At 51.0% G+C, this 26367-nt stretch overlaps 2 protein-coding genes and 1 pseudogene across 2 annotated transcripts in view; 1 reads left to right on the top strand and 2 right to left on the bottom strand.

Annotated features, from left to right (window-relative positions):
- Nucleotides 1-8630, top strand: part of TESMIN (testis expressed metallothionein like protein) — a 39821-nt gene extending 31191 nt beyond the window's left edge. Inside the window, exons 4-7 of the mRNA XM_067037778.1 lie at nt 248-350; nt 4019-4156; nt 5681-5856; nt 7607-8630. Coding sequence (XP_066893879.1) covers nt 248-350; nt 4019-4156; nt 5681-5856; nt 7607-7814 — 625 coding nt within the window. The 3' untranslated portion in view covers nt 7815-8630. The remainder of the gene's footprint in view (nt 1-247; nt 351-4018; nt 4157-5680; nt 5857-7606) is intronic.
- On the bottom strand, nt 1295-1722 carry LOC131759875 (glutamyl-tRNA(Gln) amidotransferase subunit C, mitochondrial pseudogene; annotated as a pseudogene).
- A 9477-nt stretch (nt 8631-18107) lies between the features above and the next one.
- GAL (galanin and GMAP prepropeptide) lies at nt 18108-24635 on the bottom strand. Its single transcript, XM_059069194.2, has 6 exons — nt 24529-24635; nt 24183-24263; nt 23038-23092; nt 19786-19872; nt 19418-19495; nt 18108-18257 (listed from the first exon to the last, which is right to left on the bottom strand). The coding sequence occupies exons 2-6, from the start codon at nt 24261-24263 to the stop codon at nt 18187-18189; spliced, it is 372 nt and encodes a 123-aa protein (XP_058925177.1). The 5' UTR covers nt 24529-24635; the 3' UTR covers nt 18108-18186.
- Between the last annotated feature and the right edge of the window lie 1732 nt (nt 24636-26367).

Genomic DNA, 26367 nt, shown 5'->3' with positions numbered 1-26367 from the left:
GAAATTGTTTATTCTGCACACGCCTATTTTATGAAACCAATGATTTTTAACGAGTCTCTCTCTCCTGTGTTGGTCACTGGAGAGCACCATCCCAGTGGATCTAGTTTTCACATAAAGAGGAGGATCATGTAACTAAAAGTTGCATTGACTCTGCCTGCCGGCCAGCTCTCTCCCCGTAGGTGTGTGCACGCTTGTTTTCAACTATTGGCAGCGGTGCCTTTGACACACTGTGTTGTTTTATTCACAGGTACTGTGATTGCTTTGCAAGCGGGGACTTTTGCAACAACTGCAATTGTAATAATTGTTGCAACAATTTACATCATGAAATCCAACGGTTTAAGGCCATTAAGGTAACAAATTTCCATTAAATACATACATTCTGAAAGCATTTAAAAGTGCAGGGGATATTCACAAAACGATCTCCTCAGATTTCTAATTTCAGTATTGGGAAAACCCAAAGTGTTGAAGAGCGCACATCAAATAGGACCGTATGCCTGAAGGTGGCGGTATTGACCATGACCAGGGGCTGTGTGAGCGCGGCAGCTGGAGAAGACCTTTATTCTCCACCCGCGTATGGATCGCTTCAGGGGGCAGCAGGGTCTCACAGGGTCTGGTTTAAGAGCGTGGAAGTATCCACGTTGTGGTTTTTTTTTTTGTTTGTTTGTTTGTTTTTAACCACTTTACTGAAATACAGTTGACCTGTAGAAAGCTGTACATTTAATGTATACAACTCAGTGAGTTTGGGGTTAAGTATACACACGTGAAATCACAACCATGAAGGCCATAAACATATCCACCGCCTCCCAAAGCTGCCTCCTAACCTTAGCAGAAAGCCAGCCCTCTGCTTGGAACAAAGTGGGTACCCAAGAACAAATTTAAGGGTGTTCAGTAAAGATGAAAGGCTGCTCGAGTCAAGGGAAGCAGCAACTGAAAAGGACAACTCAGGTTGTCACACAGTGATCAGATACAATGTCTAACGGTTACATAAATAGAAAAATTCACTTAAATGCAGTTCGGTAGACAGTCTTTTGGGGAGGGGATAAAGTCTTCCATACAGAACAGCCTGTGAGTACAGTTGATCCATTTCCTTGGAAACTGGCAATACCTTCTACTTCCGTTGGCATCAGGGACTCTTTGCCTTATTTTGGCTAGATCTTTCCCAGTTTTGTCTTCAAAGAGTTAGTTACTAAAAGATACCTAACCATCACTTTTTTCAGGTGACTGAAGGAAGTGGCAACATGAGTGTTCATAACAAAATAGTCATTTTGCACTTGCACGTTTTCAGAGGGCACCCCTTCCCAGAATAGCTACTCAGCGGTGTGAGGAGGGCTCTTTTTCGTCCAGCTTTGGCCAAGAGATACTACCTGGGGGAGCCACAAAATACTCCTCCACACCTCGATGGGAGTTTTGTAGTAGTTCTTCAGCACAGTTGCCTTCTACCACGTTGTTGCATCTCAGGTACAGACATCTGTCCTCCAGAACTGAGTCCTTGGGCTCCACCCCGTCCGTGTCCACGGTGCGGAGCCGGTCGGTGAAGGTGATGGCTTTCTCCAGCCGTGCCACGGCCTCTTGGCTGCCGAAGTCCACAAGCGCTAGCCGCTCCAGGGGCTCGATCAGCTCGGCCGTGACCTGGTGGCTTCCCTGAGGATCGGCCTTGGAGGTGAAGCCCCGGTGCCTGCCCGCCGACGCCCGAAGGCCCAGCCACACGGCCCGCGTCCACATTTCTCTCCTCCTCGGCCTCCGTAGAGTGTCCTCCTCCACGTTGTCTTGATTTGGGGTTTAGAAATTTGGATTGTGTTATGCAGCAGATAGGCCTGAGTTCACAGAGTGTAGTCTGAAAAGGCGGAGATGGTCCACTGTGTGAAGAAATCTGGGTGAAAGCTCTCGGCCATCATTACTTAGGCTGATTTTTTTTTTTTTTTTTTTTTTTTTTTTAGCGGCACGCGGGCCTCTCACTGTTGTGGCCTCTCCCGTTGCGGAGCACAGGCTCCGGACGCACAGGCTCAGCGGCCATGGCTTACGGGCCCAGCCGCTCGGCGGCATGTGGGATCTTCCCGGACTGGGGCACGAACCCGTGTCCCCTGCATCGGCAGGCGGACTCTCAACCACTGCACCACCAGGGAAGCCCACTTAGGCTGATTTTTATTCTCTTTGGCTTCCCGGTGAAGGGAGAATCAAGGGGGCAGACAAGCACCTTGGAGAGCCCCGCAAGCTGCCTGCTGAAAGCTAAATGCAGGAGGGGCAGTTTTCACCCCTTCCTGTGGGCACAAAAGATCACCAGAGAAGGGAGCACAGCCCACCTCCTCGGGCCACGTCTTGGTGCCCTCTCACTTACCCAGGGAAACTGAGGGCCATCCCCTGTAGACGAGAGGCTCTCATACTGTGCCATGGTTGGTCTGTTTATTTTTTCTAAAATACTTTAACTTGCCTCTTGAATTATAGATAAATCAGTTGAAAATATCCATTTTGATACAGGCAGACCCACAGCTTCAATTGCATCTAAGCTTCGATATAGTAGCCTTTTCTTCAGGGGTAAAGGATACTGTCTGCAATTAAAAGTATAAAAAGTTCTATGTAAAAAGTGTTGGAATTCTCATGTAGGAATGTAAATTGTTGGTAGGAATGTAAATTGGTACCAGCACTTTGGAAAATTGTTTGGCAGTAGTTACTAAAACTAAACCTTTGTATGTGCTGTGACCCAGCAGTTCCTTCCTAAACATAGAGCCCCTAGAAATGAGTGTACATGTCTGCCAGAGGCCTGTACAAAAATGTTCACAGCAGCTTTATTCATAATAGCCCCAAACTGGAAACAAGCCGTGTGTTCAGTGGTAGAATGGATAGATCTGTCGGGGTGTATCATCTAACGGGTGACACACATCAATGAAAAACAAAGACCCACAGCTCTGTGCCACAGCCCGGAGAATCTCACACGGTGCTGATGAAAGAAGCCAGATGGAAAAGAATACACACCAAATGGTTCCACTTAGATGAAGTTGCAGAACAGGCAAAATTAAAGCAATCCCAGTCAGAATAGAGGTTCCCTCAGGGGTGTGTTACTGGGGAGGAGTCATGAGGGACCTCGGCACGGGAGAGGTTGGACTGTCCTCTGACCTGGTCTGGGTGGGGGTCGCACGGGGCTCACACATGCTCAGATTCATCACGGTCCACCATCCCTCGTGCTTCAGTCAAAAGTAAAAGCACACAAGCAAAGCAGCCTCACTGCAAAGGCCCTTCTGCAGCGATGGGGACCTCCAGGGCTCTGGTGCTGACCGGATCCCCACTGCTCACCTGTGAGGGGAGAGGGAGGACGGGGGCTGCCGCGGCGCCTTCCGCGTTGCTCCAGCACCGCTTTATAAAGAGCACGGCCTCACCTTGTCATCGAAAATAGTCTAGATAGGTAGCAGACAGGTAGAAGAGTCAAACAAACAAAGCACGATAAAAAGCCGAGCGTGATGTACGAGAAAGGCCCCTGGTGGTTGAGACCTGGGGCTGGGCGCAAGCGCACGACCGGAGCCGGCTCCTCGCTTGGTCGCTGCCATCTGGCCCCTCGGTGCCTCAGCTTCTTCATCCGTCAGGCAGCAAGAACGGCGGTGGTGTTTCCTCCGCAAGGGTGCTGTGAGGATTAAATGAGAGAGCGCGTGTACGTCACGCAGAAAGTGGAACACACCACACATTTAACAGACGTGAGCTGGTGTCAGAGTGCCGTGATCCCAACTATCTCAGGAAAAAAAGGACAAGAGATGCACGAAGGAAATATGTCCACATGGACACAATGATTTTCATCACATCTTTACTGTCCATGAATTTTCTACCTTTAGGTGTTCAAATGAATTAAAATGAAATGGGGGGGGGGTGTGGTGCCCTCCCTCAGCGATGTGAGGAGATGAGCCTCACTGCTCATCGTGGCTCGTCCTAAAGTGACAGCCAGATCCAGTGACGGCCAAGCCAGCTACCTTGCACTGAACATTATTTTTAAATAATAAAATATCTTGATGGAGTTTGGCATTTTCTGTCTTAGGCATGTCTTGATAGAAATCCGGAAGCTTTCCAACCAAAAATTGGAAAAGGAAAACTGGGAGACGTTAAGCCTCGACACAACAAAGGATGTAACTGCAGGAGGTCAGGCTGCCTTAAGAATTACTGTGAATGCTATGAGGTCAGTCAGCAATTCCTAAGTATTACCTTGAAAAACCAGGTAAATATATGGCCTAAGTAACTTTGTGGTTAAAAAATCTTCAATTTAAACTTTTTTTTTTTTTGCGGAACGCGGGCCTCTCACCGTTGTGGCCTCTCCCGTTGCGGAGCACAGGATCCGGACACGCAGGCCCAGCGGCCACGGCTCACGGGCCCAGCCGCTTCGCGGCATGTGGGATCTTCCCGGACCGGGGCACGAACCCGTGTCCCCTGCATCGGCAGGCGGACTCTCAACCACTGCGCCTCCAGGGAAGCCCTAAAAAATCTTCAATTTAAAGGGAGAAATATAATTTAATTTCTTTCTTCCAGAGCTTCTAAAAGGGCACCCATCAATCTACCTTAATTTCTCAAATGTGAATTACGCCTTATGAATCAAGTAAATGAGCTCAGGCCTCCTTTGGGAGCATGTTGTCTCCCCCGAGCCCGCCCTGAGTGTCCAGCAGAGCATGCCCAGCGCCAGGGCCTTGCCCGCCCTGCAGCTGCTGGTCAGATGCTGGAGCTACCCTCAGTGGCCGGCATCTGGTGGCTCCCAGAGGTGCGCCTCTTCCTTGCCGAGCAGGGCGGAGACGCTCGGGGGTGGGGGGGGTAGTGGCGGGCAGCCTTGTCCTCAGGTGAGTATTCACCTGGGTGCTTTGAGCGGGCAGCTCCCAAGCAGCTCGTCTGGCGGCCGAGACACATTGTGTCAGCCCACTTTCCTCTGCCGGGCAGTGGCCCACGCAAAGTGCAGATGTCCTGTAGTGTCTGGCATTACAACAGACGAGCAATCTCGACAAACCTCCTATTCAAAACACCCAGAGGTGCAGAATAAAACACACCCCGTTAGACGCATGTCTGAGCTGGAAAGGACAGAGGGAAACCCCCAGGGGCTGAAACTAAGAGGAAACTGGAAACCAGAGTGTCACAGGGCCAGCCTTCTGACTGCCCCCAGGCCGGGCCTGAGCAAGGGGTTGGTCCCCAGCCCTGAGTGTCACGCAACCGTGTAACAAGAAACAAAGTCCACCCACAAGGAAGCCGGAAGGGCCTCCCCATAGAATGCCCACCGCAGGCCCGGCCTCGGGTGGGTTTCAGGTTCTACCCACTCGCACGTTCTCTGCAACAGCAGAGCCAGCACGACACCCTCGGTGCTGAAGGAGAAGGGTGTTTGAGCTGGAGCGCTATAACCGGCTGAGGCAGGCTTCGATTAGAGCGAGGGTCCGATGGAGCCTGTGCTGTGCTCCGCGGGATGGGACGGGGGAGAGACCCCACCCTCTGCTCGGGGCTCACAGCCACGCCCGCCCACCGGCCCTCAGGGGCCCCTCCCCACCTCTCTTCACATCACAGTCACCTGCCCCTCTTCACTTGTGCCTCTCTTTGGTATGAAAAGTACAGATTACATACATGCGTGCACACACAGATACAAACAGTTATTTAAGGTCCAAATAGAATTTGTGGGTTTTTGATGAATGGCAGGACAACCTAATTTTATTGAAGCATTTTACATTCCCAGGCCAAAATGATGTGTTCTTCTATTTGCAAATGCATCGGTTGCCAAAATTATGAAGAAAGCCCAGGACAGAAAACACTAATGAACATGCCAAACTATATGGAAATTGGAGGTTTTGAAGGCGGCCATCATTTGTCAACAACTAAATTTTCAGGACTACCAAAATTCAGAAAAGATAGGTAGGTACTCTGAACTAACCCTCCTCGTAGGGGAATTCAAGGTTATTTTGAGAGGAAAGTTGGAAATTCCCTGGTAGTCCAGTGCTTAGAACTCCTCGCTTTCACTGCCAGGGCCGGTTTCAATCCCTGGCTGGGGAGCTAAGATCCCCCCATAAGCCGTGCAGCGCGGCCAAGAAAAAAAAGAAAATTTGAGAGGAGAGTTAAAACAGTTTACATACTGGAAAGAAAGCGCGTTTGTCTGTAGGTGGGGGACAAGGGATGGGGGAGGAGGACGCCAGTTTCTTTCTCTGTCTTGAACAGCCCTAGAGCACACACTGTAACCTCAGAGGGGCGCCTGCTGTCGAGTCCGCTTGGTCCTATTTGCCCCCTTAGCTCGACCTTTTTGTCCTGACCATCTGAGTTACCCCTGGTTTTGTACAAGAGCAGAAGGTCCCTACAGGATCCCAGGAGGCAAGGGCATGATCTCTAGGCAGCTACTAGCCGAACCACTCTTTACACAGGAAGTGATGGCAGAGAGATGTCCTCGGTGTGCGCTGTATTCCTTACTAGAGTGATTATGGAGTCCACTTTAGTTGGATATCTTCCCATTTAATTATTTTGAGGTCATATTATACTCCTAGCAGGTCTCAAAGATTGAGTAATAATTTTATTATATATTGGACTAGATTCATCCATTTAAAAAAGTTCCTTTGAGTTCTCTGTGATGGGTCACGTCATGATAAAGTACTAGATATCATTAATTAATTGATAACGTGTAGAAAAGCCAAGTTCATGCTTATTTGGTTAGAGACATCAGAAATAGTCATCACTGTGACCTGCAGAGGTCGTCATGGGTAAAAATGTACGGAAACGTGGCTGCGTCTTCTGTGAAATTATATGTGAAAACATTGCCTGACATGGGGATGTTGTATATCCGATGGAATGTGATAGGGGCTCCATATGTTGGAGTCCGGTCTCAAAATGTTAAGACTCTTGACCTGAGGACAGCCCTGTTCTTTCATCTTCAACAAAAGTCATTGTGTATTGCCTTTACAGAGAGATTTTAACCAATCCCAACGTCTATATCTTCATAATCCAACACTTTTTAATACTTCATAGTTTTCCTACATTTTTTCAGTTTGAGCATGACTTGGGCAACTACCTAGCTAAGGCACAGTTGCCCCTTGAGCCCAGTGGGGAGAGTGGCTGGTCCCGTACAGCAGAACCTGTTCAGGGATCCAGGGGGCATTCAGAGGCAAGGCCAGGCTGGCAGCGCGCCCCCTAGGAGGCGAGTCCTCAGAGCCGTTGTGTGTCTGTAGCGCAAGTGCCCCTGGGAGGAGGGGCCGGTGCCCAGGGTAGCTGTCCTACTGCCCTTTCCTCAGGCAGACTTGTGCACAGAGCTTAGAGCAAGGCTGCATGGCTTGTCTTAGCTAAGATTCCTGCTGCTTTGACCGCTGCCCAGCCCATGGGCTTGATACTGCAGCCCAGGTCTCTGGGCTCGTTAGTGGATCTCAGTTTGAGAACATTTAGGATCTGCCGTGAGAGGGATGTCTAGGAGCTGACAGATTCACCTGACCTCTGTATTATTCTTCTAAAAGCAATCCTTTATATCATGACAGGTAATATAGTTTCCAGTATTAGGGAGACAACTTCAGATTTTACCGGTGACATTCTTTACAATGCTTTGACAAACATGTCTCCTTGAATATGAAAGGTATTTAAAAACAGTGGAGTGATTGAACGTGGCCTTTAACTGGTCTGCTTCTGACAGGCAGTCATCCTCATGCATCTCCTGGGAGGTGGTGGAAGCCACGTGCGCCTGCCTGCTGGCTCAGGGCGAAGAGGCCGAGAAGGAGCGCTGCTCTGAGTGCTTGGCAGAGCAGATGATCTTAGAGGAATTCGGGAGATGCTTGTCGCAGATTCTCTATATTGAGTTTAAATCCAAAGGGTTGAAAACAGAGTCAAGTACAACATGGTGAAATGTGCATGCATGTAGATTTTGTCTCCATATTCTGAAGGAAAACTCGTTTAGAAAAGTTATTTTAAGGACCATGAGGCCAGGTCTGCACCAACAGCTTCATCATTAAAATCAAGCTTTCCCTCTGCATCAGGGCACCAAGGGGTTACTCAGAGTCTCTGAGGGATTTGGCCATTAAAACCCTCCCTCCGTTTCTGAGGAGGTGCATGACATAACCGCTGTTGTCTGGACCCGAGGAGAGAGCATGTGTTCCTGTAATCCCAGGAGAATTGTCTGCACGAACATTGAGTAATGGAGGGTGGAAGCAGGCCCTGGAGAGAAGTAAAAGTCCATTTTCCTATTGACTTCACCCTCTCTCGGGAATTTCTTCCTCTCGCGGGTTCTCTGCGTAAAAAGCCATAATGATTTTCCCCTAAATTGTTTAGAAACAAATTCTCCAGATAGGCTGCTAAGATACAACTTAAGATCTGTAGAGAACTACTGAATACCTTGGAGAATTTCTGAGTGTAGATGTTTCCCCAGAGTCACAGGAATTACCAGTCTCCTCTAGGGCCACAGTGAAATGCAGACAGCAGGGTTGGTTTGGTCAGTAGCATTTTGAGTTGTGGGACTGAAAATTATCTAGTTTCATATGTGTTTCCATTTAAATTGTGGAAAAGCTCTATTATCCAATTAACTTCTCCATAATTATTGTTATAATATTGTTATTGCTTGTAAATTAACTAGTTTGCAGAAATCAGCAGGTAAGATAAGTTATTAAGTTGACTCTCTTTTGGTTCTATTGTAAAAGCAAAGAGGAATAAAAATTTGACATGTCTTCCATTGTTGTAATTAACTTAATACCTGAAGAATGTATATGTTATGTTTCTGTGTTCATTAATAGTATTGGCCCCTTGGAGAGTGTTTAGAAAGCTCATTTACAAACACCCCACTGAAAGAAGTGGGGTCATAGGGCCTGGCCACTAGACACATCAGTAAGCCAGGAGCCAAGGAGTAAGCTGATGATTTGTAGAGTTGTGTTTGGAACAGCCTAGCTCTGATGGGGAACCAAAGGGGGGAAAAGAAATTCTTAATTCTTCTCTGTTTCAACGCCTTTGTGACCCCTTGGGATCTGGATTCTGAGGCAGAAAGCCAGAGGTAGAGATATGTATTGGAGGATGGCGGAGTTCTCTCTTTGAGCAGAGTTCCCTGTTGCTCTGCGTGCTTTCAGTCCCATCAACATCTCGGGACAGAGCAGGGATGGGATGCTGCGGAGGAGCCCACCTAGCCCACTTCACCCTTGGGGGCTGGAAGGGGACTTGGAAATGGGGCGTTTTGTGACTCCTTTTGGGAGGGCTGCCCTCCATTCCATGTCCCTCTTGGCAGTGCTGCCAACTGCAATATCTGCCGACCACATATAATTAAAAATTTTCTAGTAGCCATATATGAAAATAGTAAAAAGGAACAGGTGAAATTACTTTAATAATCTTTTATTTAACCCCATATATCCCAAATACTATCATTTCAACATATAATCAAAATAAAAATGATGGAGATATTTCACATTCTTTGTATGTACCAAATATTTGAAATCCAGTGTGTATTTTACACTTCTAGCACATTCCAATTTGCATCAGGCACATTTTAAGTGCCCAGGAGCTGCACGGTGCAGATGTGGAGGGAGCAGAAGGGAACAGTGTCCTCCAGAACTACTTTGAGGCAAAGAGCTGCCTAGAAAGACCCTGCAACTAGGTATAGCCCCCTGCAGAGGCCAGAGGCAGCCCTGATCAGCAAGGAAGGTGAGCAGCAATCCTTAGGGCAATGACCCCAGCATTTCAGGGGAGTCCGCCTGGAACCTGGGCTCCTGTGAGCTAAGGGACCTTCGGTGCTGCCTGAGGATACTCAGGCTGTGGCCAGGTACACTGAGCCGAAGCCTGAAAGTTAGGGAAAGGGCATCTGGAAAGGCATGACCCCTGCAGGGATTCTCAATGGAGAGAATTTATTAAGTCAGTACAACTTGTAGAAAATTCAGTATGAGAAGTAAAAGCCAAAGTAGATTTGTGAATAAAGCCACTCTAATGCCCAGAGTTAAAGTTACATAGGATGACTAAAAAAACATAAAAGCACATCTTTTTGCTTCTGAGAGAGAAGTAATGCTATTTTAAAACCATATAAAAATAAAAATAGTCTGTTCTTATTTCTGGGTGTGGCTGTGCAAATTTAACCCCCTTGTCATCTTTCTACCTTGTGTACTAAATGACACGGGCCACCTTTGTGATTAGCTTAGATTATCTGCTGGGTTTTCGTTTTTCCAGAAATGCAGTTTAGCTTACGTCTTGTCTTTTCAAGAATCTGAGAAAAAGTCATTTAAACAAAAATGACACATGCTAAAAGAGAACTATTTCTCTACTCACACTTCCGACACCAAATGCGTGGTGTTTTTTATTTTTTCCAACACCAACTAATTCTCCAACTCTCAGGTGACCTATAATTGAATTGAATTGAATTCAGATTCCACGGGGTTAAGGCCTCAGTCCCACAAGACTGCCCCCACTGCAGACACCAACCACACATAGTGGGTCCCAGGTTACCCCCACTTCTGTCTGACTTCACTACAAACCTGAAGCTCCCATGACCCCTCCTCAGGTTAGATAATTTGTTATAACAGCTCACAGAACTCAGGAAAACACTTTACTTACTATTACCGGTTTATTATCAAGGGTATAAATGAACAGATGAAAAGGTACATAGGGCGAGGTCCAGAAGGGTGCTGAGCACAGGAGTTTCTGTCCCCTGGAGCTGGAGTGCACCACCTTCCTGGCGCATGGATGTGCTCACCAACCTGGAAGCTCTCCACACCCTGTAGTTTAGGGATTTTTACCGAGGCTTCATCATGCAGATTAACTCAGTCTCCAGCTCCTCTCCCCTCCCTGGGGGATGGGGACGTGGCTGCAAAGTACAAGCTTCTAATAATGGTTTGGTCTTTCTGGAGACCAGCTCCCATTCCGAAGCTATCCAGGAGCCCGCCAAGAGTCACCTCCGTGGAACAAATGACATCCCTATCACCTAGGATATTCCAAGGAATTCAGGTGCTCTGTGTAAGATGCTCCTACCACCCCTATCATTCAGGAAATTACAGGAGTTTTAGGAACTCTGTGTCAGGGGCAGAGACCAAATATATATTTATGTCGCACATGCTGAAAATCTTCTTTCCTATCAGTTAACCACAAGCTTGTACACAATACAGAAAATGTGGGAGCAAGCAAACCATCCTTCTATTTTTTAAAGGATTTATTTATTTTTAAAATAAATTTATTTATTCATTGATTTATTTTTGGCTGTGTTGGGTCTTTGTTGCTGCGCACGGGCTTTCTTTCATTGCGGTGTGCGGGCTTCCCATTGTGGTGGCTTCTCTTGTTGTGGAGCACGGGCTCTAGGTGCACGGGCTTCAGTAGTTGTGGCACACAGGCTCAGTAGTTGTGGCTCATGGGCTCTAGAGCGCAGGATCAGAAGTTGTGGCGCACGGGCTTAGTTGCTCCGCGGAATGTGGGATCCTCCTGGACCAGGGCTCGAACCCGTGTCCCCTGCATTGGCAGGTGGATTCCTAACCACTGCGCCACCAGGGAAGTCCAAGCACACCATCCGTAAGAGACAAGCTTCTATTGGCTGCAATATATCAGCAGAAACCTACTTGTAACCCTCATCTTGGCTCTGAAGACCTTTATCCCTATTATAAAACCCTGCACCAATACCTGAAATTCTGCCAGGGATTGTCTAGTTTCAGTGGGGTGCAGCTTTTAAAACCACAATAGACAAATTATTGTAAGAAGTAAATATACTTGTTTAAGGAATTGAAGGTGGAATTCTCATCCAAGATAAAAATGATGGGAGAAGTTAGAGAATCTAAGAGAACAGCAGTTTGAGGAAAGGATAAGGACAACTGGAGGGGAAAGGCACAGCTCATTCTGCAGGTGAAGCTCTCTTTATGAAGGTCGTGGGCCCAGGTGGGCAGAAGTGAGCATTGGGTGGTGTCAGTGATTTGGATTTTGGCCACTTTGATAGGTGTGTGGCCGTATCATGTTGTTTTAATTTGAAATTTCCTAAGGACAAAAGATCTAAAGTATCTTTTCATGTGCTTTCTTACCACCTGTGTTTTTTCTTTAGTGAGGTATCTGTCCAGGTCTTTAGCCCGTTTGTAACTGGGCTGTTCATTTTCTCACTGTTGAGTTTTAAGAGTTCTCTGTATATTTTGTATAATAGTCCTTAATCAGATGTGTCTTTTGCAAATGTTTTCTCCCAGTCTGTGGCTTATCTTCTCAGTCTCTCAACAGTGACTTTTGCAGAACAGTTTTTAATTTTAATGAAGTCCAGCTCACCAGTCATTTCCTTTATAGATCACAATTTTATCTTCTAGGAGTTTTGCATTTTACATTTATGTCTGTGATCCACTTTGAGTTAATTTTTATGAAGAGTATAAGGTCTATGTCTAGATTCATTTTTCTGCATGTGGATGTCCAGTTGTTCTGGCACCATTTGCTGAAAAGACATTCTTTCCTCTATTGTATTACCTTTGCTCCTTTGCCAAAGGTCAGTTGACTGTATTTATGTGGGTATGTTTCTGGGCTCTCTATTCTGGTCCACTGACCTATTTGTTAATTTTTCCACAAGACCACACTGTCCTGATTACTGTAGCTTTATAGTAAGTCTTGAAGTCAGATAGTGTCAGTCAAACTTTGTTCTTCTCCTTCAATATTGTGTTGGCTATTTTGGGTCTTTTGCCTCTCCATATAACTTTAGAATCAGTTTTTTGACATTTACAAAATAACTTGCTGAGATTTTAATTGGGAATGTATTGATTCTATAGATCAAGTTGTGAAGAACTGACACCTTGGAAATACTGAGTCTTTCTCTCCATGAACATGGAATATCTCTTCAATTATTTAGTTCTTCTCTGATTTCTTTCATCAGAGTTTGTAGAGTTTTTAAAATAAATTTATTTATTTTTGGCTGCATTGGGTCTTCCTTGCTGCACGTGGGCTTTCTCTAGTTGCAGCAAGCAGGGGCTACTCTTCGTTGCAGTGTGCAGGCTTCTCACTGTGGTGGCTTCTCCTGTTGCAGAGCACAGGCTCTAGGTGCACAGGCTTCAGCAGTTGTGGCTCACGGGCTTAGTTGCTCCGCAGCAAGTGGGGTCTTCCCGGACCAGGGCTCGAACTTGTGTCCCCTGCATTGGGAGGCAGATTCTTAACCACTGTGTCACCAGGGAAGCCCCTGTAGTTTTCCTCATATAGATCTTGTACATATTTTGTTAGATTTATACCTAAGTATTTTAACATAAATGGTATTGTGTTTTTAATTTCAAATTCCACTTGTTTGCTAGTGTTGTATAGGAAAGTGATTGACTATTATATATTAACCTTGTATCTTGCAACCTTACTATAATTGCTTTTTCATTCCAGGAGTTTTGGGGCTGATTTTCAGATTTTTAACATAGACAATCATGTCATCTGTGAACAAAGAAAGTTTTATTTCTTCCTTCTCAGCCTGTATAATTTTGATTTCCTTGTCTTCTCACATTAGCTAGAACTTCTGGTATCATGTTGAAAAGCAGTGATGAGAGGGGACATCCTTGCCTTATTCCTGATCTCAGTGGGAAAGTTTCTAGTTTCTCACCATTAAATATGTTGTAAGCTTTAGGTTTTTTTGTAGATATTCTTTATCAGTTGTAGATATTCTTTAACTATTCATAGTTTGCTGAAGGTTTTTATCACCTATGGGTGCTGGATTTTGTCACATGCTTTTTCTGCATCTACTTATATGCTCCTGTGATTTTTCTTCTTTAGCCTGTTGATGTGATGGGTTACATTAATTGACTTTTGAATGTTGAACCAGACTTGCTTACTTAGGTTAAATCTCACTGAGTTGTGGTGTATAATTCTTTTTACACACTGTTGGATTTGATTTGCGAACATTTTGTTGAGAATTTTTGCATTTATGTCCGTAAGAGATATTGGTCTGTAATTTTCATGTAGCTCCTGTGTCTGGTCGTAGTATTAGGGTAACGCTGCCCTCGCAGAGCGAGTTAGGAAGTAGTCCCTCTGCTTCTGTGTCCTGGAAGACATTGTAAAGAATTGGAATAATTTTTTCCTTACATGTTTGGTAGAATTCACCAGTGAACATATGAGGGCCTTCAAAAATATTTTTAATAGCTTTTAAAAAAGTTAAACATTTCATTTTGAGAGAATTGTAGATTTATATGCAATTGTGAGAAACAATACAGAGAGATGCTGTGTACCCTTTATCTAGTTTCCCCTGGTGGTAACATCCTTGCAAAACTTTATACAATATCACAGCCAGGATAGTGACATTGATACAGTCAAGACGCAGAACTCTGTCCCCTCAAGGATCCCTCAAGTCACTCTTTTTCCCACCATCTCTCTTCTTTTCCCACTGCCTCCCAAACCCTTGGCAGCTGCTAGCCTGTTCTCCATTTCTTTACTTTTGTCATTTCAAGAATGATGTATAGGGACTTCCCTGGCGGTCCAGTGGGTAAGACTCTGTGCTCCCAATGCAGGGGGCCCAGGTTCCATCCCTGGTCAGGGAACTGGATCCCACATGCATGCCGCAACTAAAAGATCCTGCACGCAGCAACGAAGAGCCCGCATGCTGCAACTTTTAGACCCGGCACAGCCAAATAAATAAATAACTATATATATTTTTCATTTTAAAAAAGAATGCTACATAAATGGAGTCATACAGTTTGTTAACATTTTAGGATTTTTTTTCACTTGGAAGAATTCTCTGGAGATTCACCCAGGTTGTTGTGTATCTTAATATCTGTTACTTTTTATTGCTGAGTAGTAGGTATATGGTGTGGATGACCAGAGTTTAATCCATTGAAGGACATCTGAGCTCTTTCCAGTTTTTGCCTATTATGAGGAAACTACTATGAACCTTTGTGTGCAGGTTCTGTGGAGAGGTAAGTTTCCATTTGGCTGGGATAAATGCTCAGGAGTGCAGTTGCTGGGTTGGACGGTAGTTGCGTGTTTGATTTTTAAAGAAACTGCCAAGCTGTTTCCAGAGCGGCTTCATCATTTTACGTTCTCAGTCATCCACTTTCTCTGCATCCTTACCAGCATTTGGTGCTGTCACTCTCTTTTATTTTGGCTGTTCTGATAGGTATTTAGTGATACTTCATTGTGCTTTTAATGTGCATCCTCCAAATGACTCATAATGTTCAACATCTCTTCTTGAGCTTTTTTTTCATCTCTGTAACCTCTTTGGGGAAGTGTCTGTTCATGTATTTTGCCCACTTTAACTTGATTTTTTGTTTTTGTTCAGTTTTGAGGGTTCTTTATATGTTTCAGAGAACAGTCCTTGATGGCATATGTGGTTTGCAAATATTTTCTCCCAGTCCCTATTTTGTCTTTTCATGCTCTTTCTTGATGGGAACTGTGTTAAGCCTGTGTATCAGTTTGGAGAGGATCGACCTCTTCACCCTGTTGAGGGGGCAAGCAGGAAACCCAGGGTCTCCACACGGTGTCACCCTTCGCTCCCGAGCTCCCTGGCTGGGCTGCTTCTTGACTTGGAGTCTCCTTGTGCTTGTTTCATATATGATGTCCAGGGCTTTTCATTGTACTGACAAGAGGATAAGAGAAAAGTATACCTACTCCTGAAAGCGGAAGTCAGCAAACATTTTTTATTAAACTTAGATCAGAGGTGGTCAAGCTTTCTGCTTTCTAGAGCCTTCTTCGTTTTTACCTTGGGTAAAATAGGGTAAGATCCAGACTTTAAAATGTACTGTTAGAATCTCTCTCTCTCCTTCTCTCTTTTGCAATGCACTAAAAGCAAAGGTTGTGGGTTGTCCGCGAGCAGGTAATCAGCTGTGATTCTTTTTGTCTTTCTAAGACTTCACTGCCCCGCCCCGCCCCGCCCTAGGACCCCCTCAGCCTCTCAATACCTCTCTCCTCGCCTCTTAAGCATCCCTTTCCCCTCCCTCCCGGAAGGGCCTCCCGAGCGCGGCTCTCTCGTCCTCGCCCTGGGCACCCGCTCAGCAAGCTCACCCGCACTGAGTATGACCAAGCAGCGTGGTTCTGAGCAGGCGGCGGGGCTGGGTCCCCTGCCCTCGGCCCTGGGGCGTAGCCATCAGCGTGTATGACTCTGCGCTTTCGTGGGATGGATACAGCCCCCTCCTCAAGGTAAATGACGCCCACGCTCTCCTCTTCCACCTCTCAGCTGGCCACCTGGGTGGTTCTCAGGACTGTAATCTCTCCACTTCCTCCGGCGGCCGGTGGACCCTTTTCCTTGAAAATACCGCCGTGGTTGGCAACTGATTTATCCGGCACGGCCGTAGACAGCTCCTACCACGTTCTCTGGAAGTAAAGGGTCTCTTCTGCAGCCTCTCTGAGCATGGCCACCTCGTCCACCACTTTGTTGGCCGGCAAACGGCACCACGGCCGCCCCCGCCCCTCACCTGTGGCTGCGACCACCTCTCCCACGAAAGTTATTCCGAAAAAGGAGGAAGAAGCTTGGAGGAGGTGCGTGGCTGAGAGCGGCTGAGATTGCAGAGCCCGATTCTGGAACGCACGCCTCTGCACTGAGGCAGGGCTACCTTGGCAGTTCCTACCTCTACTCCTGAGATGTGTGTTGTAAAGCTCTCCTGCCCGCCAGGTGCCATGCTGGAACGCAGAGAGTGGCCCAGGCGCACCCCTGTCCCGCCCGGCACGGTTTGTTTCTTGAGGGAGTTAGAGCGTGGTGAGGAGACACAGCCGCAGAGGGAATGAGAGCGGTGAGCGCTGGACTGGGGCGGCACCGCACCCACTGCCCCTGCCCACAGCCCTGCGGGGGAGGGCGAGCAGGGAGGCGTCCTTGAGAAGGCCGCTGCAGAGTGGGATCCTGTGGGATGTGGAGGAGTTCACCAGGCACCAGGAGGGATGTGTGCAGAGGTTTTAGGTGAGCGAGGCTGGGCCAGGAGCTGCAGTTGGTGGGGGTCTGGAGCTTCGGGCATAAGGAGGCTACTAGAGCAGGCTGGGGTGGGGACAGGTGTGTCCGTGGCCGCCGGAAGGAAGGAGGCAAGGCCAGAGGGAGACCAGGCAGGACAGGCTGCCGGCTGCGGGTTGCAGTGAGTAGATGAGGCGTGGCCCCTGACCGCAGCAGCGGCGTCAGTGGGCTGCTTGTTAGGAGCGCGGGTCCTGCGCGCCTTGTCCTCCTGAATCAGCACTCGGGGCAGGGCTGGCCTCCCGACTTCTGACAAGGCCTCCAGGGACCCTGGGGCCCGCCCAAGTCTGGGCGATGTAAAGCAGCGTGAAAGAGGAGAACGGAGGATGGCGAGGGGTGGGGAGTGAAGGACAGGCCCGGGGCCTGCGGAGCCCCACGTGTGGCGTTCCTGAGCCCTGCGCTGGGACTGGACCAGCCAGGGTCTGCCCATGGCACGTGCAGAGGAGGGAAAGCGTGCAGAGGAGGGAAAGCGGCTGCCAGCGAGTGTCTCTGTCATGAGAGAGGGAGCGGGGTGGGGCCCTAGCTGCAGGGCTGGGATAACTAACCACAGTGTCTACCTCTGCCCGGAAGCCGGTCTTTAGGGGGCCAGTCTCACGCTGGGCTGCGTATTGCAATCACCTGGGGGAGCACGAAAGCGCGGCGGGTGCCCAGACTCTGACTGCCGGGGCCTGTGGGCCACTGGGCCCCCAGGGCTGAGAGGCACTGCTGGGGGAGAGAGCACAGAAAGATCTGCTCTGGTTCGTGCCAGAGAGCCTACGGGCCATCATTTAACTTAATGTCTGGCTTCTCATCCTTGCCTGTTTTCTTTTTGGATCTCCTGTATGATCTTTGTATTTCTGCTCCAGAGATCACCCCATCTCTGCTATTACTGTCCCCACATGCTGCCTTTAACTCATCGTTGACTCAGCACATAAAATAGTTAATGGTTTTTATGATAGTTCTCCATGAGGCCAGGGGTTCTGTCTGTTTTGTGGTTTTGTTTGTCTCAGAAACAGACTTACCTTCATAATTACATTTGACTCAGCTTAAGATAACTTTATGTTCCCTGGACATGAGTGACAAGAGAAAGTGTCTCAGAGATGCTCTGGATGGTAGAATTTGGGTGTAAAACTTTTCTCTATTACGTGTGATTATAATCAAGCATCATCTTTTAAAAACACACGGGTTGCAGTGGCAACACGACAGACGTGTGGAAGAAAACGATAATCACGAGCTGTTGCTGGTTTTTTATTTGCCACTCAAAATTATGATCAAAGGGAAGAAAGCTTAACTGATAAGAACACAGCATCAGGGCAGCGAGGACAGGGGTGGTGACTCTGCATTCGTTGCCATACGATTGTCATCGTCTTCGAGCTTGACTCAGAATGACAACGAAGAGCCGAACCCGCCCTGGGAGCCTCCTAGGACTGCTCCACGCCTCCTGAGGACACTGCTGCGGGGAGGCCGGGCCGGTGCTCCAGGGCCCCGGCGTCTGCAGAGGGGAGGGCCACACTGAGGGCAAAGCTCGAGTGCTCGTCCTCTGCAGAGATGCTCACGGCAGCAAGCCCAGAATCAGGCACATGTCACATTTAACTCTCGTACTTAGTATGCATTTGAAACGGTCAGACTCTAAAAAAGTGTAACTCCTGTTTGGGCATAAAAATCGATGTCTCCTAATGAAAGAAGCTGCATGTTACAACATCCAAAACAAAACAAACAACCCGGCAGAGCCCGTCTGCCCCTCGCTGGAAAAGTCACCAGCAGATTGTCTCCAGCAGAGGTTTCCCCAGAGGCTGCACTGGCCCCAACAGAGGGGATCGGTTACTCGGCTCTGAGGTTTCCAAGTTCTTCTCCCACAGTCCCCCTGCCCATGGATGGTTCTAAGGAAAAGCCACAGGCCTTAAGTCTCCTCCTCACACTCCTTCCCCCACCCCCACCCACCTGAAGTCCCTCAACTAAGGCAGGGGAGCCTGAGAGTGGATGGATCAAAAGAGGACCCAAGGATAGTCTCTCCTCTTCCAACTAGACAACAAAACTGTCATGTGCAGAACCTGACCACCCGAGGTCTCCCCTGGAGCATCAACGTGGCCCATGTCGCACTGTGTCCCCAGGCCACCTCCCTGCGGTGAGCTCTGAGCCCCCTCCACAGGGGCAGTTTTGCCCCTCACGGTGGCATGAACGACAGCCCTGAGGCACAGAAGTGCTGGGGCTGAACACGTCACAGAAGGGCCCCCATCGGCTGGACGAGATCCCGGGGTGGAGAGCTGTCGGGGTTAAACGCAGCCAGCCCCACTGGAGGCTGCGCGGGTGAAAGGGCAATCCGGGCCGCGGGCTCCCTTCATCTGCCGCACTCCCAAGATACGCTTTAAGGTGGTCCGCGGAGAGCCTGACTGTGTGTAGTAACTAGGCCCCGGAAGGTACAGCGGTTACCATGTCAAGAAACGTGGGTCCAGCAGAGTGAATGAGCCAGGCCCCTTTGCAGCTGGTTCCCATGCCCCCGCCTGTAACCCCACCCACCAGCGTGACTGTGCGTGTGTAGCTGGACCACGGCTCCTTCCCAGGAGAAGTCTGTGGAATCCTTTCTTGACAGGTTTTTTTTACGTGCACAGGCTTCTAAGAGGTGGCATTTTATGTTGGTAATATTTCACATACCTTTGAGCTGCAAGAAAGTCAGAAACTCGATTATCGTGCGCACAACATTGTTCTCCAGCAGCCGCCTGTCAGCGCTTCCTAGAAACCAGAGGGGATCAACGTTGACGACCTTGGTGCCTGTCTTAGACCTGGGCACCTGGGGGCATCACCGGCATGTCCCTCCCTCCCCCTCAGAGCCTGGCTCAGCGCAGTGGAGGCCCTGAGCCCCTTGTGGCCGCCCCTGGAGCTTACCCTCAGGTTTGCTGCTCCTATTTCTAGCGGCTGACAGATGGGGCCGGGCCAAACTCAGGCCCTGGCTGTGGGTCAGCGGTGGCAGGAGCCCGATACCCCCCACTGCCCTGTGTGCCCTGAGATTAAAGTCCTCTCACCTGGCCTGGCTTCGTCTTCAGGCTCGAGTTCCCGCTTGCCAGTGAAGCCATGCTTGTCGTGAAATGATCTGTGGTTGTCAATGGCATCTGTTTGCAAATCAGAGGAAAGCACCTGACTGTTGTCACTATAATGAAAGGATACATGGCTGCTTATAGCCAACATGTAACACAACGGACTGTAAAAACAAAGTCAAGGTAGGGAAACCGTGGAGGAGGGAGCTGTTCTCCGTGGAACCTGAGGGAGGAACTCGTGCCAGGGCCAGGGTATAGCTCTTCTCCAGGTGCTGGGGCCCCGCGGAACAAGAGGGGAGCCTCCAGTCAAGAGGGGGCAGCACGTGGCCAGCAGAGGGCACCGGCCCCAGGGGCGCAGACCTGCTGCAGGGAGAGGGGAGTGCCAAGGGGGCTCCGGGGGGGGCTGGAGTTTGAGCTGGCTTCCTCCCAGGCAGAGGACAGGCGCTGGAGTCCTGCGTCCCTGAAAACGGGGTCGGGGGTTGGGGGGTGGGAACCACAGGACTTGCAGTTCTGATGTAATCAGAATTTTATTTCTCAAAGGTCACTGGCTGCTGTGTGGGAGACGGACTGAAGCCGAGGAGAGAGATACAGACAGAGACAGAAGGAGCTGGAGGAGGGAAGGAGGGTGCGTGTGTGCGTGTGTGCATGTGAGTGTGTGTGTGTGTGAGTGTGTGTGCACGCAGGCGCACACTCTGGGTGGAGTGACACGGGGGAATGGTAATTGCAGTTCCCTGGCGGTCCAGGGGTTAGGACTCCGTGCTTCCACTGCAGGGGCCCAGGTTCGATCCCTGATCGGGAAATTAAGATCCCACGTGCTGAGCGGCACAGGCAAAAAAACAAAAACAAAAAGTATTGGAAGGAAAGAATGAGGGCTCTCCACCAAGTGCCCTGGAATGAAGAGAAGGGCCTGATAGGGGCCCTCTCCGGGCTAAAGGAGAAGGTCTGGCTCTCCGTCTCTGGCTACCTGGCCTGGTGGGTGGACTATACTATCTCCAAGCCCAGACAAAAGAAAGCGAATTCATTTTTCCAGAGACAGAGGTCTTGGCATTAAATGTGGAGGAATGATAAGTAACCCGGCGCTTCCAAAGGCCACTGGGTGCAAACGGCTCAAACGGTCTTCAGCATTTTTATGTTGCCATTTTCTATGCTGACCTGACAACAGAAGTCAGGAGGAGCACAGTGTGAAGTTGCAGAGGATTCTGACGAACGGATGGTCTAGACGGGCAGCTCCTGGTGATCCGACTTGTTGGTGAAAAACGGTTTGTTTCCTAACAGGGTTTTTGGGCTGTGCCACAAAGCTTGTGGGATCTTAGTTCCCCGACCAGGGATCGAACCCGGGCCCCAGCAGTGAAAGCGCTGAGTCCTAACCACTGCACCGCCAGGGAATTCCCTAAATCTTCTTGATAAATACATTTTCAGTATGCCAGAGTCACACGGACAAGTACTTCTGTTGAAGGGCTCCTTCTTTCTTTCGGGCCAGTGGCACACAGAGACGAGGTGCTTTCTGAGGGGAAGAACTCAGGGCTGCAAAGGGTTTAGGAAAACTCGTGCCCTTTAAATCAGTGTTTCCCTCCTGCATCGAAGTGGCAAGACCACGTGGGGACCGGCTGCTGTGTTTGATCTGAGACTAAAGATGCCCAGCAGATCCTGCCTGCGGCCCCAGTTAGTTTTTGTCATTTCTGTGCCTGTGTTTCTCAAAGCCCGGCTCTCAGGCACCCTCCAGTGATCAGATAAACAACCATCTGCAGTGGGAGAAGAGTCTGTACTTAAACTTGGGGATTAAGGACTACAAGTAGCTCCCCGGGGTATTAAATGGGGACCATTCTTCCCAAGACTCTGGAAGGATTGGGAGATGAGCTACATATGAGTTGTTTGCCTCCTTTCCGGTAGGAAAGTAGGAAATAAATAGAGGAGGATTTTTTTTTTTTTAAGGTTGATGGCTGTCCCCAAATCAACCATGCCTGAAAATTTGAAAGCTACAAGTAGGTAGGAGGTTGGATGGGAAGTGAAAGGTCTCTCCTCGCCCCCTCCTTTAGGACAATTAAAATCTGAAGGTGTCACTGCAGACAGAGGACGTGAAGAGAGCAGAGAGTGGGGGCTGAGTGGGAGAGGGGAGGCCGCAGTGGCTGTAGCCTGCAGTGTCCAGAGCTGTCCCCTTTAGCGCTGGAGGCGTGGCTTGTCTGCACACACCCAACTCCCCCACTGCCTGCCTTCTCCTGCGCCCACTTAGGAATTCCACAGCAGCGAGCTGGTCACTGAGCCCCGGGCTCAGCCCCGGGCTCGGTGTGCTTCCCTGTAAATGCAGCAGTCGAACAGGGGGTCTCTGAAGGCCCCAGCTACCCTAGACTCACTGGATTCTCTGCATCATGAATGTAATCAAATTACTCCCACCGAGTCCAGACGATGTCACATCAAGGACAAGACACCAAGTTATCAGTCACCCTGCAGGACGGCTCCAGGGACAGATATGGAGCAGGAAGAGGACCTTCTGCATTTAGTTTTGGGGCAAGCATGTTTTTGCTTCTCCAGGTCACCTGTGAATTCCTATCCCAGGCTTAGGCTCACGGAAGATGGAGATAAGGTTGGGGTCAGTCGACCTGGGGGTGCTCTGTGAAACCAAGGAGTGGATGGGAACGTTTAGGGAGATACAGAGGGGCCCAAGAGAGGGCCCAGAACAGAGCCCCAAGGGATGTCTGCCTTCCAAGACGGTCACCTGGGAAAGCCTGAGCAAAGTCTGAGGCTGGGAATCCCATGGGGTGCAGGGCAGGAGAGCCAGAGGAAGGAGAGGCAGCCAGAGGTATCAGGCCTGGGCCAATGTGCCGAGCAGTTGAGACGGGCCAGGCCGAGGAACGGGGATAAAAAGGGGGAAGGGTGCAGAGAAGGCAGGAGAGGGCCCTGAGGGTTTGCCAAACTGCAGGCTGCAGGATGGGTCAGGGTTCAAGAAAGAGCGAGGTGCCCCAAGGCTGGGGGGCGGGACAAATGGGGAGGAGACTGAGAATTGGGACATCTGGGGGGCTGCCTTTCAGGGAATCAGTTAAACCTACAGAGAAACCATCCTGCCTCAAAGTCTCACGGAAGCCTCCCCTGTTTCCCTTTATCAGACTCAAACTGGAATATCAAGGTATCAGAATGATGACTGGCTGCCCCCATATTTCAGAAGCAGCAGGATGGCACAAGCCCTGCAGCCAGCACTGGAAGAGCAGGCTCGGTGTCGAGAGGCCATGCGCCTGCGTCACTTACGTGGTCCAAGAAGGTAGCCAGCACTGTTCAGGGTCCAGCCTCTCTTTTCCTTCACCTTAAATGGGAGAAAGGGGGTCAGGTGGCAAGAATCTTGCCTGGTGCCAGCTGCGCTGGCTCAAAGAAGCCCCAAAGGCCGCTTCTGCTTGTCTAACCCACCACGGCAGCCTGTGAAGTTATTTACTTCACGTGATCACAGAACTTAAATTACAAACACACTTTAGTTACTCTTTCACATACTAAGCCAAGAGATGCAAACTGTTAAAGCAAGAGCTTTCAATGAAATTAGAAGCACATTAAAGTGAAATTCACTCAGATCTTCCAGGCATGATACAGGACTTAGAATAATGCACGTACTTTTGGAAGCTGCAAGAAATTCCAGATTTGCAGATAAGCTACATTTGACATGAAAATAGGACTACTTGCTTTTTTTTTTTTTTTTTTGGTGGTACGCGGGCCTCTCGCTGCTGTGGCCTCTCCCGTTGCGGAGCACAGGCTCCGGACGCGCAGGCTCAGCGGCCATGGCTCACGGGCCCAGCCGCTCTGCGGCATGTGGGATCTTCCCGGACCGGGGCACGAACCCGCGTCCCCTGCATCGGCAGGCGGATTCTCAACCACTGCGCCACCAGGGAAGCCCAGGACTACTTACTTTATCAAATACTTCCTTTAGCGCCATAGACCACAGACTCATGGTGCACCCACTCGCTTTTAAGTGATGCTGAGAACACCTGTTGATAACACCAGCTCGCACACGGTGTACTGACTCTCTACTGAACTGAATGGAATGAGATTTGCTTCTCACTGGTCCGAGGCGCTAACCTCAAGTACAGCAGTGTCCATGTTTGGTGGTCGATAGCCAGGGGCTGTTGACACACTGGGAGAGGCGAGGTGCCAGGAGGATCCGAGGGAGCCTCTGAGCCCAAACCGCCGCCCTCCGCCCAGCCCCCGCTGGTCTGCTCGCAGGAGCCGGGCCCCTCCCTGCACAGCTCCCCGCGGCAGGGACCCCACCCCCACCCCCGCCCACCCGGAGGCAGAATTGATGGTACAAGGCATCCACCGTCCCCCCGAGTCCGGTTCTGATGCGGTTGCCCCCCTTTGCAGAGAAGGGGACCCGCTCGGGGAGCGTTTGCTCCCCAGCCTGCACTTACCGGCGACCCGAGCCCCAGGGTGGCTGAAAGGGCCGCGGCGAGGAGCAGCGAGGCGAGCAGGAGGGCGCAGCCTCTGGGCATCTGCAAGGGAAGGCGGGCGGTGGGGGACGGCGCGGGGAGGCCGGTCTCGGTCCCCAGGTCTCACGTCGGGCGGAGGCTCGGACCCCCGCCCCTGCGGGTGCGGGAAGGGCGGCCGGAGCCGAGGTGCCGAGGCCCGAGAGCCCGGGCAAGGGGCAGAGGCGCCGCGACGGCCCCAGGGATGGTCCACACGCAGGCGGGCGCTCCGGAGAGGGGACGGCGGAGAAAGGGGGTCCACCTCCCGCTGGGGTCCCCGGGGGCGCGGTACCTTGAGCGGCGGGGCCCGGGGGATCTGCAGGTCCTGGGGAGTCAGCGGGTCCGGGGGTGTCGGCGGGGCCGGGCGTCCGTCAAGTCGGGTCGAGTAGAGTAGGGCCGGGGGCTCTCACCGCATGGCGCGGCCTCGGGGACACGGAGGCGGGAAGCGCACGGCGGCCGGGCTCCCTCGACGTGTCAGCGCCCGGAGCCGCCGCCACCGCGATTTATGCGGCGCGTCCGGGCCGCTCCGCCGCGTCACGGGCTCGGTTCCCGCCCCCTGCGCCCTCGCCGGCCCGAGTGGGCGGGAGGGACCGGAACTCGGTTCCCAAGGGGCGCTCGGAGCGCCTGCGGGAGGGCGGGGACGGCGGAGAGCCCCCCCTCGACCCGGCTGTTAGCGGCACTGGGGCAGCGAGCCCCCCACCCCGGCACCGCGTCCCGTGCCGCCAGCGGGCCCTCCGCAGCCAGAGACCCTCAATCCGAGCTGGGCGGGTCGCGGGGTCCTGGGCCCCCGGGCAGGGGGCGCCGCGCGGGCCACCCCCCTCGCACGCGTTTGCAGAGGCTGGATGGCGGGTTCAGCCTCAGAGCCATCCACGGGGAGAGGCCGGGAGGCCCAAGCTCGCCCAGCTTCCCTGACTCCCGGTCGGTGGCCAGTGGTCCTCGGGGACCCAGACCCCGTCCTGTTTTTCTAAAAGGGGTCAACTCAGCTAGGGGGGCACTTAGGCTGTCAGTTCCTGGGGGCTGACTGGCTCTCCCGCCTCAGAGCTGTGGGCCCTCCTTACGTCCCTCAGGCGCTGCTGGGCCAGAAAGGGTCCCTGCAGACGTTCTCGTCATGGCTCCCTCTTTCAGGACCCCGAGCTCTTCGGAGCAGGGTCAGGTAGTGGTTGAGCCCTTGAGGGCCTGGGAGGCGGGGGGCGTCCAGAGTGAGACCCGCCCAGGCTCCCAGGGGTGGCCACGGGGTGCGTGGGCAGGTGGCCAAAAAGTCACCTAGAAACAAGGCCCTCCCTGACTTCCTCCACAAATACCCCTCAGCTTGGGCCAGGCCTTCCCCGCACAGACAGCGGGGGGCCAAAGGCGCGCCACCTCCAGGCTTCTGAAGGGGGATGGGGCCATCAGGAGACAGCCCGCCCAAGCCCCTCTCCCACCTGATGGGCCGCCACCGGCCGTTCAAGTCCTCGCAGCAGCAGCAGAGACGGCCCCTGCTTGAAGGTGCCAGCGGTGGCCGAAGCCGGTGGCCAGGAGGCCGCAGCCGTCTCCCTACCTGCCAGGCTGCACGTCAGGTTGACTGACGTAACTGAGGGCCCTGGAGTGGACGGGGTTCAGGACAAATAATAACGACGATGACACCCTACACGTCTCTCTACATTTCGTGTTATGAACCTTAGTACCGATAGCTCGGGCCATCCCTGGGGAGAGCCATTTGCTTCTGCAGGGATGAGGAAGGGCACTGGGGCACCTGAGGACTGCGGTCAAGGCCAGCTGGCTGGTTAGGAAAGAACAAAGCCCCAACCTGGGGTGCTGAGTGCCCACCCTGGTCTACTGGAAGGCTTGGAGGGGTGCTGGCTGGGACACCTGGCTTGGTGACGGGTCTCAGGGACAGACTCCTGGCTGAGGAGGGGGTGACAGAGGAAGATGGCGTGATTCTCAAGGGTACTGTTTCACTTCCGGTCATTCTTATTTTGGCAGCCTGGGGTGGCGGGAGAGTGAGAGGCAAGGGGGCCCTGAGCAGGAATCACAGACTGATTTCTGAAGCCCAGGGTCAAGCCAGTGTGCTCCTTCTAGGGAGGCAAGAGGGAGTGGAGGCTGCCACCTTGGCAGCCGGTCAGTGGTGGGCAGACGGGCAGCTTCCTGCAGC

The sequence above is a fragment of the Kogia breviceps genome, chromosome 7 (genome assembly GCF_026419965.1).
Source record: "Kogia breviceps isolate mKogBre1 chromosome 7, mKogBre1 haplotype 1, whole genome shotgun sequence".
NCBI lineage: Eukaryota > Metazoa > Chordata > Mammalia > Artiodactyla > Physeteridae > Kogia > Kogia breviceps.
Note: the sequence above shows the minus strand (reverse complement) of the source record. Positions and strands in the feature narration are given on the sequence as shown.